The 14,923-nt window shown below is 41.4% G+C and overlaps 1 protein-coding gene across 1 annotated transcript in view; it reads left to right on the top strand.

Moving 5' to 3' along the window:
• The window catches only part of LOC110515254 (NACHT, LRR and PYD domains-containing protein 12), a 184,199-nt gene that overhangs the window by 46,911 nt on the left and 122,365 nt on the right, over positions 1-14,923 (top strand). Inside the window, exon 9 of the mRNA XM_036942470.1 lies at positions 14,241-14,414. Within this exon, the coding sequence (XP_036798365.1) occupies positions 14,241-14,414 (174 nt within the window). The remainder of the gene's footprint in view (positions 1-14,240; positions 14,415-14,923) is intronic.

The raw sequence follows: 14,923 nt of genomic DNA, 5'->3' as shown, positions 1-14,923 counted from the left end.
CTGGACAAACACACTCGGCAAAGACACACACACTTGACACACACACACTCACACTGGACACAGACACACACACCTGCTGGACACACACACTAGATACACACACACACACACACACACACACTGGACTCACAGACACACGCTGGACACACACACACACACACACTAGATACACACACACACACACTGGACACACAGACACACGCTGGACACACACACACACACACACACTAGATACACACACACACTGGACGCACACACACACACTCACACTGGACACACACACACACACTGGACACACACACACACACACACACTGGACTCACAGACACACACTGGACACACACACACACACACACACACTGGACTCACAGACACACACTGGACACACACACACACACACACTGGACACACACACTGGTTACACACACACACAATGGACACACACACACACACACACACACACACACTGAACTCACAGACACACACTGGACACACACACACACACTGGACTCACAGACACACACTGGACACACACACACACACACACTCACACTGGACACACACACACTGGACACACACATACACCTGCTGGACACACACACTGGTTACACACACACACACTGGACACACACACACACACACTAGACAAATACACACACACACACTAGACAAACACACACACACACACACTGGACACACACACACACACACACACATACACACACTGGACTCACAGACACACACTGGACACACACACACACACACACACTGGACAAACTCACACTGGACAAATACACACACACACTAGACAAACACACACACAAACACAGTGGACACACACACACACAGGACAAACATATACACACAGGACACACACACACACTGGACACACACACATACACACTGGACACACACACACACACACATACACACTGGACACACACACACTGGACTCACAGACACACACTGGACACACACACACACACACACACACACTGGACTCACAGACACACACTGGACACACACACACACACACACTGGACAAACACAATCACACACACACACGACACACACTGGACACACACACTGGACAAACAAACACACACACAAACACAGTGGACACACACTGGACACACACACACACACACGACACACACTGGACTCACAGACACACACTGGACACACACACACACACACACACTGGACAAACACAATCACACACACACACGACACACACTGGACACACACACTGGACAAACAAACACACACACAAACACAGTGGACACACACTGGACAAACACAATCACACACACAGGACATACACTGGACACACACATTGGACACACACTGGACACACACACATGCGACTCACACACACACACTGGACACACACATGAGCGTCTTCCTATAATTGTGACCTTGACCCAGGACCTCTTACAATAACATGTATTTTATGTTGAATAACAAATTGTACAATTATATACAATATATGTATAGCTGTATAGCTGTATAGTTGTATAATTATATATGGACATACGTTCCATAGTTGTACAAGTATACAAGGATATATTGTACTTTTCATAATAAAACAGACTTGAAACAAGAAAAGGCCTGTTAATTGTGAAAACAGTTTGTTTATTGATTTAAAAGTAAAAGTAAAGTTGTAATAATAAAATACAAAAATATTAATCAAACCAGACAGCACAATCTTCTTGTTATTTTAATTCATGGATAGCCAGGGTCACACTCCAACACTCAGACATCATTTAAAAACAAAGCATTTGTGTTTAGTGAGTCTGCCAGATAAGAGGCAGTAGGGATGATCATGGATGTTCTCTGTTTAGTGAGTCCTCCAGATCAGAGGCAGTAGGGATGACCAGGGATGTTCTCTGTTTAGTGAGTCTGCCAGATAAGAGGCAGTAGGGATGATCAGGGATGTTCTCTGTTTAGTGAGTCTGCCAGATAAGAGGCAGTAGGGATGACCAGGGATGTTCTCTGTTTAGTGAGTCTGCCAGATAAGAGGCAGTAGGGATGATCAGGGATGTTCTCTGTTTAGTGAGTCCACCAGATAAGAGGCAGTAGGGATGACCAGGGATGTTCTCTGTTTAGTGAGTCACCCAGATCAGAGGCAGTAGGGATGACCAGGGATGTTCTCTGTTTAGTGAGTCCTCCAGATCAGAGGCAGTAGGGATGACCAGGGATGTTCTCTGTTTAGTGAGTCTGCCAGATCAGAGGCAGTAGGGATGACCAGGGATGTTCTCTGTTTAGTGAGTCACCCAGATCAGAGGCAGTAGGGATAGCCAGGGATGTTCTCTGTTTAGTGAGTGCCAGATCAGAGGCAGTAGGGATGACCAGGGATGTTCTCTGTTTAGTGAGTCACCCAGATCAGAGGCAGTAGGGATAGCCAGGGATGTTCTCTGTTTAGTGAGTGCCAGATCAGAGGCAGTAGGGATGACCAGGGATGTTCTCTGTTTAGTGAGTCTGCCAGATCAGAGGCAGTAGGGATGACCAGGGATGTTCTCATGATAAGTGCGTGAATTGGACCATTTTCCTGTCCTGCTAAGCATTCAGAATGTAAGGAGGACTTTTGTCTGTCAGGGAAAATGTCTGGAGTAAAAAGTACATCATTTTCTTTATGAATGTAGTGAAGTAAAAGTAAAAGTTGTTAAAATATAAATAATAAAGTAAAGGACAGATTCCCCCAAAAACTACTGAAGTAGAACTTTAAAGTATTTTACTGAAGTACTTTACACCACTGCATTAGAAGACAGATAAATGTGTTGATTTGAAGGAAAGACGGGCAGATTCTGGTAGGTCGGCTACGAACTATTATAAAGTTAGGTCGTCGTCAGACATTCAACAGTCACAGTAGGTTTGAGCTACAGTATGATCACTAATCATGCCGACCAACCTGATGGTCTCTGTTGGAAATGTTGTGAAAAGAATCTGGCCTCGGCTATAAATATCTGGCATTACTCATCTCATATGTATATACTGTATTCTATACTATTCTACTGTATCTTAGTCTATGTATTACTCATCTCATATGTATATACTGTATTCTATACTATTCTACTGTATCTTAGTCTATGCATTACTCATCTCATATGGATATACTGTATTCTATACTATTCTACTGTATCTTAGTCTATGCATTACTCATCTCATATGTAGATACTGTATTCTATACTATTCTACTGTATCTTAGTCTATGCATTACTCATCTCATATGTATATACTGTATTCTATACTATTCTACTGTATCTTAGTCTATGTATTACTCATCTCATATGTATATACTGTATTCTATACTATTCTACTGTATCTTAGTCTATGTATTACTCATCTCATATGTATATACTGTATTCTATACTATTCTACTGTATCTTAGTCTATGCATTACTCATCTCATATGTATATACTGTATTCTATACTATTCTACTGTATCTTAGTCTATGCATTACTCATCTCATATGTATATACTGTATTCTATACTATTCTACTGTATCTTAGTCTATACATTACTCATCTCATATGTATATACTGTATTCTATACTATTCTACTGTATCTTAGTCTATGCATTACTCATCTCATATGTATATACTGTATTCTATACTATTCTACTGTATCTTAGTCTATGCCGCTCTGACATTGTGACCAATAACATTTGATTTGATTTTGATTAGGCGATATACACTACATTACCAAAAGTATGACAGACACCTGCCAGTCGAACATCTCATTCCAAAATCATAGGCATTCATATGGAGTTGGTCCCCCCTTGCTGCTATAACAGTCTCCACAATTCTGGGAAGGCTTTCCACTAGATGTTGGAACATTGCTGCGGGGACTTGCTTCCATTCAGCCACAAGAGCATTAGTGAGGTCGGGCACTGATGTTGGGTGATTAGGCCTGGCTCGCAGTCTGCGTTACAATTCATCCCAAAGGTGTTCAATGGGGTTGAGGTCAGGGCTCTGTGCAGGCCAGTCAAGTTCTTCCACATCGATCTCAACAAGCCATTTCTGTATGGACCTCGATTTGTGCACGGGGACATTGTCATGCTGAAACTGGAAAGGGCCTTCCCCAAACTGCCCAAGACAATTTTCCTCCGCCACCAAACTTTACAGTTGGCACAATGCATTCGGGCAGGAAGCGTTTTCCTGGCATCCACCAAACCCAGATTCCACTGCTCCAGAGTTCAATGGCAGAGAGCTTTACACCACTCAAGCCGATGCTTGGCATTGCGCATGGTGATCTTGTGTGCTGCTGCTTGGCCATGGAAATCCATTTCATGATGCTCCCAACGAACAGTTATTTTGCTGACATTGCAGTTTGGAACTCGGTAGTGGGTGTTGCAACCGAGGACAGACCATTTTTATGTGCTTCCGCACTTGGCGGGCCTGTTCTCTGCGCTTGAGTGGCCTACCACTTCACTGTTGAGCCGTTGTTGCTCCAAGACGTTTCCACTTCACAATAACAGCACTTACAGTTGACCGGGGCAGCTCTAGCAGGGCAGGAATTTGACCAACTGACATGTTGGAAAGGTGGCATCCTATGACGGTGTCACGTTGAAAGGCACTGAGATCTTCAGTTAGGTCATTCTACTGCCAATGTTTGTCTGTGGAGATTGCATGGTGGTGTGCTCGATTTTATACACCTGTCAGCAACAGGTGTGGCTGAAATAGCCGAAACCACTAATTTGAAGGGGTGTCCACATACTTTTGTATATATAGTGGACATTCTCTGTCCTGCTACTGGTAGGACTATAACATTATGTGAACTGACCTGAACAGGTTTAGACTGGTCATCTATGATATGTAGGTTATATACAGTACATTCTCTGTCCTGCTACTGGAAGGACTATAACATTATGTGAACTGACCTGAACATGTTTAGGCTGGTCATCTATGATATGTAGGCTGTAGCTGAGGTAAAGACCTTGATCTGCATATCACTAAAAAAAACACTATTATACATTATAACCGAGCCTAAAAAAAAAAAAGTTTCTGAATAGATCAAAGATTTCCCCCTCAGATCAATCAAGTCCGTTTTAGCCCTTCTGTCTATATTCTCAGATACGTTTAGAAAAGAAAGAACAGACTGAAAGACAATAAATAGCCTACTTTTAGTGAATAAAAACAAGTGTGAGATATGGCCTTGTGTTGCTGTACTGTCTAGAACTACCTTAACAAACAGTGACTTATTATTATTATTGTTATTATTATTATTATTGTTGCTGTACTGTCTAGAACTACCTTAACAAACTGTGACTTATTATTATTGACAGTTACCATGGAGATGAAATGTCACAACTACATGTTCATGTGATGCATTAAATCACCTGACTGTTTCTATGTCTGTTAGTAAATGTTTTATTTCTCAAAGAGATAATGAATACATGAGAACAATTGACAATCAAAAGTTAGTTGTCACTGTGTTAACCACAACCAACATGTTGGATCTCTGTTTAGTTGTCACTGTGTTAACCACAACCAACATGCTGGATCTCTGTTTAGTTGTCACTGTGTTAACCACAACCAACATGTTGGATCTCTGTTTAGTGGTCAGTGCTCTAAAATGAGTCTCTCTGGGGAGAGAGAGGAGGGGGGCCCTGCCTCTAAAATGCATCTCTCTGGGGGACATGACACCAAAGCTAAGAGGTAAGATGACGTTGATGGCGTCCCCGTACAGAACTGTCCGCGTCCCCGTTCAGAACTGTCCGCGTCCCCGTTCGGTGTGGCGCCAAGCCGGTTACGCGCAGAGTGGACTGAGGTGATCTTGGGGAATAACGACGGAGTTTGTTACAGTGTTGAGACACCGAAGTTTACTGTTCAATTTGCTTTTTGCTTTACGGTCAGGGACAGTATGAGTGTAGCCAGATCCTTTTCACTCTCTATCCTTGTTTCATTTTGTGGTTCACCGGATTCATCATCGAAACGAGGGACAGACGAACGACCTGCTAACTAACCAAGCTAATTAAAGCTCGGTAAGCTAGCCAGCTACTCTACCAGCAGCATCCTAGTTATCCTAGCTAGTCGGTACAGCTCGGTAAGCTAGCTAGCTACTCTACCAGCAGCATCCTAGTTATCCTAGCTAGTCGGTACAGCTCGGTAATCTAGCTAGCTACTCTACCAGCAGCATCCTAGTTACCATAGCTACCACTACATCATCACCGGCTGTCTGCATTTCTTGTGGACCGATGGAGCTCCCCGGTTGTTTCTTCCACCTGTTAAATCCCGTGGAGGGCTTCTCCCTCTCTCGTTGACGGATGCTGGCTGCCTCTGTCCGGTTCTCCTCTCTTCACTAGATGGACGGTAACTTTAGTGTTTAAACCGTCTGTGTCCAAGGACCGAACTTTTGAATATTATTTTCAGGGCGCCTCAATAGCAGGTATTGAACCCCGGGTAAATAATCACTAGTCAGAGCCTCAACCTCAGTATACAATCATTATAAAAATCATCTTAATATCTGATATTGTGAGTAAACACCCTCGAGAGTGCGTCTTCCAGCCCTCCAATAAATGACATCATTCAACCCTCCCGGTTAGTAAATTTACCTCAACATCCCCCGGAGAAGGCAGAGTAACGACACCAGCCTTTTAGCGGGGCTGACAGACTGACTACAACGCTCGCGACGCAAAATTAATTTCGTTATAAAAAATGACACACTGCTCTCGCGCGCCAACGAGCGTCTAGAAGTCAGTTCTATTTGTGACGCAGTTTCTCGCTGCATCTCCTCATTGGTTTCTAGAAGCAGGTACCCACGTGCCATCTCCTCATTGGTTTATAGAAGCAGGTACCTACGTGGCATCTCCTCATTGGTTTATAGAAGCAGGTACCCACGTGGCATCTCCTCATTGGTTTATAGAAGCAGGTACCCACGGAACATCTCATTTAGCAAAAAAACTTAACATAAACATAACTTCTTTAAATATAAAATCTAAGCTCATTTACGAACATTTCTAGAAAATATATATATTTTTTTTCTTTTCTTATGTTTCCCCATCTGAGCTCAGAGTAGATGAGAGATGTAATGTTTGTCTCTGTTGTGTTGAAGTCCAATCAAGCAGGAGAGACCAGCCTCCCCTGTTCCCAGCTGTGTGTCCATGAAGAGTGACTGGTCTATGGATCAACCTATAAACTTTAGAGAGGGAGACTTTTCTACTGAACAAAGGTAAGAAGAACTCATGGGTCCTGGTCAGTGAGTTAAACAACACTGTCTCTAGTCATTTCTCATCTCCCATTTTCCCATTTATTGTTGTTGTTTTCATAATCCATAGGCTAATCATTTTGTCAATTTGCATAGTCCTAAAACAATATTAAACAAACACAACATTCCCTCCCTGTGTGTGTGTGTGTGTGTGTGTGTGTGTGTGTGTGTGTGTGTGTGTGTGTGTGTGTGTGTGTGTGTGTGTGTGTGTGTGTGTGTGTGTGTGTGTGTGTGTGTGTGTAGTCCCTGGATGAGGAGATGTATGTTTTGTCCACAGAAACCAACAGGAGAGATCAGAGTCAGAGATTCTCAGTGGTCAGTCTTCCCAGAGTCATCAAACAGACCTGGCCTCCATATTCAGTGTATGTGGTCCTGTTATGTACATTTGTTTTTGTTTACCTCAAGTAAAGTTGATCTGTCAATCATTCATTAATGTGTTAATGAGAAAGCATTTATTCTCTTGCTTAACTTATTTACTTTATTTATTTCAGTTGCTTGAAGAGAAAATTATGACATTTGTGAAGAACGAGCTGAAGATGTTCAAGAGGATTCTTAGTCCAGAACTCCCAGAAGGCTTTGAGAGTCAGAAGCAGGATAAGGAAGTGGTGGATGCTGAAAATGAGAAGCAGGAGAGCAGTACCAGAGAGGGGGCTCTGAAGATCACACTGCACATCCTGAGGAAAATGAACCAGAAGGAGCTTGCTGACACACTGGAGAAATGTAAGATCTGTCTGCCTCATGTTGAATGCTGTTTTATAACATTTAAAAGCTGTTGCTAAAGTACAGCTAAAGTAGCTGTGTAACTCAATGATATAGTAGCAGCCTTAACAAAACACCTAGTGACCTCATCAAGTAGCAGCAGGGACGTGTTGTGGTGATTAATTTAGAGAGAGAGACAACATTAATAATACCATCAATGAGGCCTCCCGGGTGGCGCAGTGGTTAAGGGCGCTGTACTGCTCCAGCTGTGCCATCAGAGACTCTGGGCTCGCACCCAGGCTCTGTCGTAACCAGCCGCGACCGGGAGGTCCATGGGGCGGTGCACAATTGGCCTAGCGTCGTCCGGGTTGGTAGGGATGTCCTTGTCTCATCGTGCACCAGCGACTCCTGTGGCGGGCCGGGCGCAGTGCACGCTAACCAAGGTTGCCAGGTGCACAGTGTTTCCTCCGACACATTGGTGCGGCTGGCTTCCAGTTTGGATGCGCGCTGTGTTAAGCAGTAAGGCTAGGTTGGGTTTGGGTTTGGGTTTGTATCGGAGGACGCATGACTTTCAACCTTCGTCTCTCCCGAGCCCGTACGGGAGTTGTAGCGATGAGACAAGATAGTAGCTACTAACACAATTGGAATTGGGGAGAAAAATTAAAGTAAATTAAAAAAATAATAATACCAATAATAATATAATCAGTCACACCAGTCTATAATGCATTATGAAAACATTTACACATTTACACAGTCAGTTAAGAGAATAAATTATTATAATGTCAAACTTTATAAAAGTCCTACAATACTGTAGGCATTAAAACAGACGTAATATTATTATCCTCTGTGTTATTTCTAGATTCAGATGAGCTCGCTGTGATTTGCCAACGTGAACTCAAATCTAATCTAAAGAAGAAGTTTCAATGTGTATTTGAGGGAATCGCTAAACAAGGAAACCCAACACTTCTCAATAAGATCTACACAGAGCTCTACATCACAGAGGGTGGAACAGGAGAGGTCAATAAGGAACATGAGCTGAGACAGATTGAGACAACAACCAGAAAACAAGCAAGACCAGAGACTGCAATCAAATGTAACGACATCTTCAAACCCTTAACTGGACAAGACAAACCTATCAGAACTGTGCTGACAAAGGGAGTCGCTGGCATTGGAAAAACAGTCTCTGTGCAGAAGTTCATTCTGGACTGGGCTGAAGGAAAAGCAAATCAGGATGTCCAATTTGTATTTTCATTCCCTTTCCGGGAGCTGAATTTGATGAAAGGGGACAAACACACTTTCATTAAACTTCTCAATCACTTCTCAATGGAAACCAAACAATCAGGAATCTCCAACTACAACAAGTACAAAGTTCTGTTCATCTTTGATGGTCTGGATGAGTGCCGACTGCCCCTAGACTTCCAGAAGAACAAGATCTGTTGGGACGTCACAGAGTCAACCTCAATAGATGTTCTGCTGACAAATCTCATCAAGGGAAATCTGCTACCCTCTGCTCTCCTCTGGATAACTACCCGACCTGCAGCAGCCAATAAGATCCCTTCAGGGTGTGTTGACCAGGTGACAGAGGTACGTGTGTATATATATATATATATATATATATATACAGTGCCTTGCGAAAGTATTCGGCCCCCTTGAACTTTGCGACCTTTTGCCACATTTCAGGCTTCAAACATAAAGATATAAAACTGGCCACCTTTTGCTGCGATTACAGCTGTAAGTCGCTTGGGGTATGTCTCTATCAGTTTTGCACATCGAGAGACTGACATTTTTTCCCATTCCTCCTTGCAAAACAGCTCGAGCTCAGTGAGGTTGGATGGCGAGCATTTGTGAACAGCAGTTTTCAGTTCTTTCCACAGATTCTCGATTGGATTCAGGTCTGGACTTTGACTTGGCCATTCTAACACCTGGATATGTTTATTTTTGAACCATTCCATTGTAGATTTTGCTTTATGTTTTGGATCATTGTCTTTTTGGAAGACAAATCTCCGTCCCAGTCTCAGGTCTTTTGCAGACTCCATCAGGTTTTCTTCCAGAATGGTCCTGTATTTGGCTCCATCCATCTTCCCATCAATTTTAACCATCTTCCCTGTCCCTGCTGAAGAAAAGCAGGCCCAAACCATGATGCTGCCACCACCATGTTTGACAGTGGGGATGGTGTGTTCAGCTGTGTTGCTTTTACGCCAAACATAACGTTTTGCATTGTTGCCAAAAAGTTCCATTTTGGTTTCATCTGACCAGAGCACCTTCTTCCACATGTTTGGTGTGTCTCCCAGGTTGCTTGTGGCAAACTTTAAACGACACTTTTTATGGATATCTTTAAGAAATGGCTTTCTTCTTGCCACTCTTCCATAAAGGCCAGATTTGTGCAATATACGACTGATTGTTGTCCTATGGACAGAGTCTCCCACCTCAGCTGTAGATCTCTGCAGTTCATCCAGAGTGATCATGGGCCTCTTGGCTGCATCTCTGATCAGTCTTCTCCTTGTATGAGCTGAAAGTTTAGAGGGACGGCCAGGTCTTGGTAGATTTGCAGTGGTCTGATACTCCTTCCATTTCAATATTATCGCTTGCACAGTGCTCCTTGGGATGTTTAAAGCTTGGGAAATATTTTTGTATCCAAATCCGGCTTGTGTCCCACTTGTTGTTGATTATTCACAAAAAAATACAGTTTTATATCTTTATGTTTGAAGCCTGAAATGTGGCAAAAGGTCGCAAAGTTCAAGGGGGCCGAATACTTTCGCAAGGCACTGTATGTATTATAATATGTATAATATATTATTTTGAAAAACATATTGAATAAATGCATTGATTTTCACATTAGTATAACAATATGACCATACAATTCTAGGAGACGGAAGATGAATCTATATGTTGTTTGAGAGAATAAACCAAATGCATCTGCCATTGTCCTTCTACAGTATACTTCTTAAATGAACAGTGTGTTTGTGAAGTCATGATGATCTCTTTGTCAGGCTGTCAGACTGTGGAGTCACAGAGGAAGGCTGTGCTTCTCTGGTCTCAGCTCTGAGGTCAAACCCCTCACACCTGAGAGAGCTGGATCTGAGTAACAATGACCTGAAGGATTCAGGAGTGGAGCTGCTCTCTGCTGGACTGGGGAATCCCCACTGTAAACTGGAGACTCTGAGGTCAGTATTATCAGATATGAAAGCACTTTATGTATGTAGTTCTCCCATTTGAAAAGTCGTAATTATTTGGTTATATCCACTTATATTGTATTAAAGTAGTCATACGTTTAGTATTTGGTCCCATATTCCATGCCTCCAGTGATTACATCAAGCTGGTGATTCTACTAACTTGTTGAATTAATTTGCAGTTTGTCTTGGTTGTGTTTTAGATGTTTTCCTAATAGAAACTGAATGGTGAATAATGTCCTGTCATTTTGGAGTCACTTCTTTTGTATGGTCAGTACGAATAGAAGATGTTTCTGAACACTTCTACATTCATGTGGATGCTACCATGATGATGAATAATCAGGAATGAATCGAGAATAATGATGAATGAGAAAGTTACAGAAGAACAAAGATCATAACCCCTCTGTTATTGGTAATGGTGAGAGGTTAGCATGTTTTGTTGTAGCCTCTGTTATTGGTAATGGTGAGAGGTTAGTATGTTTTGTTGTAGCCTCTGTTATTGGTAATGGTGAGAGTTTAGCATGTTTTGTTGTACTCTGTTATTGGTAATGGTGAGAGGTTAGCATGTTTTGTTGTAGCCTCTGTTATTGGTAATGGTGAGAGGTTAGCATGTTTTGTTGTAGCCTCTGTTATTGGTAATGGTGAGAGGTTAGTATGTTTTGTTGTAGCCTCTGTTATTGGTAATGGTGAGAGTTTAGCATGTTTTGTTGTACTCTGTTATTGGTAATGGTGAGAGGTTAGCATGTTTTGTTGTAGCCTCTGTTATTGGTAATGGTGAGAGGTTAGCATGTTTTGTTGTAGCCTCTGTTATTGGTAATGGTGAGAGGTTAGTATGTTTTGTTGTATCCTCTGTTATTGGTAATGATGAGAGGTTAGCATGTTTTGTTGTAGCCTCTGTTATTAGTAATGGTGAGAGGTTAGCATGTTTTGTTGTACTCTGTTATTGGTAATGGTGAGAGGTTAGTATGTTTTGTTGTAGTCTCTGTTATTGGTAATGGTGAGAGGTTAGCATGTTTTGTTGTAGTCTGTTATTGGTAATGGTGAGAGGTTAGCATGTTTTGTTGTAGTCTGTTATTGGTGATGGTGAGAGGTTAGTATGTTTTGTTGTATCCTCTGTTATTGGTAATGATGAGAGGTTAGCATGTTTTGTTGTAGCCTCTGTTATTGGTAATGGTGAGAGGTTAGCATGTTTTGTTGTAGCCTCTGTTATTGGTAATGGTGAGAGGTTAGTATGTTTTGTTGTATCCTCTGTTATTGGTAATGATGAGAGGTTAGCATGTTTTGTTGTAGCCTCTGTTATTGGTAATGGTGAGAGGTTAGCATGTTTTGTTGTACTCTGTTATTGGTAATGGTGAGAGGTTAGTATGTTTTGTTGTAGTCTCTGTTATTGGTAATGGTGAGAGGTTAGCATGTTTTGTTGTAGTCTGTTATTGGTAATGGTGAGAGGTTAGCATGTTTTGTTGTAGTCTGTTATTGGTGATGGTGAGAGGTTAGTATGTTTTGTTGTATCCTCTGTTATTGGTAATGATGAGAGGTTAGCATGTTTTGTTGTAGCCTCTGTTATTGGTAATGGTGAGAGGTTAGCATGTTTTGTTGTAGCCTCTGTTATTGGTAATGGTGAGAGGTTAGCATGTTTTGTTGTAGCCTCTGTTATTGGTAATGGTGAGAGGTTAGCATGTTTTGTTGTAGCCTCTGTTATTGGTAATGGTGAGAGGTTAGTATGTTTTGTTGTATCCTCTGTTATTGGTAATGATGAGAGGTTAGCATGTTTTGTTGTAGCCTCTGTTATTGGTAATGGTGAGAGGTTAGCATGTTTTGTTGTAGTCTGTTATTGGTAATGGTGAGAGGTTAGCATGTTTTGTTGTAGTCTGTTATTGGTGATGGTGAGAGGTTAGTATGTTTTGTTGTATCCTCTGTTATTGGTAATGATGAGAGGTTAGCATGTTTTGTTGTAGCCTCTGTTATTGGTAATGGTGAGAGGTTAGCATGTTTTGTTGTAGCCTCTGTTATTGGTAATGGTGAGAGGTTAGCATGTTTTGTTGTAGCCTCTGTTATTGGTAATGGTGAGAGGTTAGCATGTTTTGTTGTAGCCTCTGTTATTGGTAATGGTGAGAGGTTAGCATGTTTTGTTGTAGCCTCTGTTATTGGTAATGGTGAGAGGTTAGCATGTTTTGTTGTAGCCTCTGTTATTGGTAATGGTGAGAGGTTAGCATGTTTTGTTGTAGCCTCTGTTATTGGTAATGGTGAGAGGTTAGCATGTTTTGTTGTAGTCTGTTATTGGTGATGGTGAGAGGTTAGTATGTTTTGTTGTATCCTCTGTTATTGGTAATGATGAGAGGTTAGCATGTTTTGTTGTAGCCTCTGTTATTGGTAATGGTGAGAGGTTAGCATGTTTTGTTGTAGCCTCTGTTATTGGTAATGGTGAGAGGTTAGCATGTTTTGTTGTAGCCTCTGTTATTGGTAATGGTGAGAGGTTAGCATGTTTTGTTGTATCCTCTGTTATTGGTAATGGTGAGAGGTTAGCATGTTTTGTTGTAGCCTCTGTTATTGGTTATGATGAGAGGTTAGCATGTTTTGTTGTAGCCTCTGTTATTGGTAATGGTGAGAGGTTAGCATGTTTTGTTGTAGCCTCTGTAACTTTCTCACTCATTATTATTCATGATTCATTCATGATCTTTCTCAATCATGGCAGTCACAGGCTTGGTGTCTCATTGTTCAAATAATATGGGACCAAAACAAACTGCAAATGCAACCAACGAGTTTACGACCAAATACTCAACTTTTGACTACTTTAATACACTATAAGGTAATTGGTCAGAATACTGATGACTTCTTGGGGAGACTGGAAACATAAAGGGCTTTCATTTATTTTATTATTTATTATTATATTTATTTACTTTATTTTTCTAAATGGTGAAACAGACTGATACTGCTTTTTAAACTGGTCTTGTCAGTCGACTATAATATTTGTACTTTTCATGTTTCTCTCTACTAGTAATACTTTGATCATTTGTAATTTATAATAATGATACATTCATTTATGAATAGATATGGCAGGTTTCAGGACACTGATGTATCTGAAAATGTTGAAAAATATACTGCCACTATTTTAACCACCAAAGAATAGCAGTGTGATTTTAATATGATTTGACTCTTTGCAGGCTGTCAGGCTGTCTAGTCACAGAGGAAGGCTGTGCTTCTCTGGTCTCAGCTCTGAGGTCAAACACCTCACACCTGAGAGAGCTGGATCTGAGTAACAATGACCTGAAGGATTCAGGAGTGAAGCTGCTCTCTGCTGGACTGGGGAATCCCCACTGTAAACTGGAGACTCTGAGGTCAGTATTATCAGATATGAAAGCACTTTATGTATGTAGTTCTCCCATTTGAAAAAGTCGTAATTAATATAATTTGCAGTTTGTCTCGGTTGTGTTTTATGTTTTTCCTAATAGAATCTGAATGGTGAATAATGTCCTGTCATTTTGGAGTCACTTCACTTGTATTGTCAGTAAGAATAGAATATGTTTCTGAACACTTCTACATTCATGTGGATGCTACTATGATGATGAATAATCAGGAATGAATCGATGATAATGATGAATGAGAAAGTTACAGAGGCACAAAGATCAGACCCCCTCTGTTATTGGTAATGGTGAGAGGTTAGTATGTTTTGTTGTAGCCTCTGTTATTGGTAATGGTGAGAGGTTAGCATGTTTTGTTGTATCCTCTGTTATTGGTAATGTTGAGAGGTTAGCATGTTTTGTTGTAGCCTCTGTTATTGGTAATGGTGAGAGGTTAGCATGTTTTGTTGTAGCCTCTGTTATTGGTAATGGTGAGAGGTTAGCAT

The sequence above is a fragment of the Oncorhynchus mykiss genome, chromosome 13 (genome assembly GCF_013265735.2).
Source record: "Oncorhynchus mykiss isolate Arlee chromosome 13, USDA_OmykA_1.1, whole genome shotgun sequence".
NCBI lineage: Eukaryota > Metazoa > Chordata > Actinopteri > Salmoniformes > Salmonidae > Oncorhynchus > Oncorhynchus mykiss.
The sequence above is the reverse complement of the archived record's forward strand: the minus strand, read 5'-3'. Positions and strand labels throughout refer to the sequence as shown.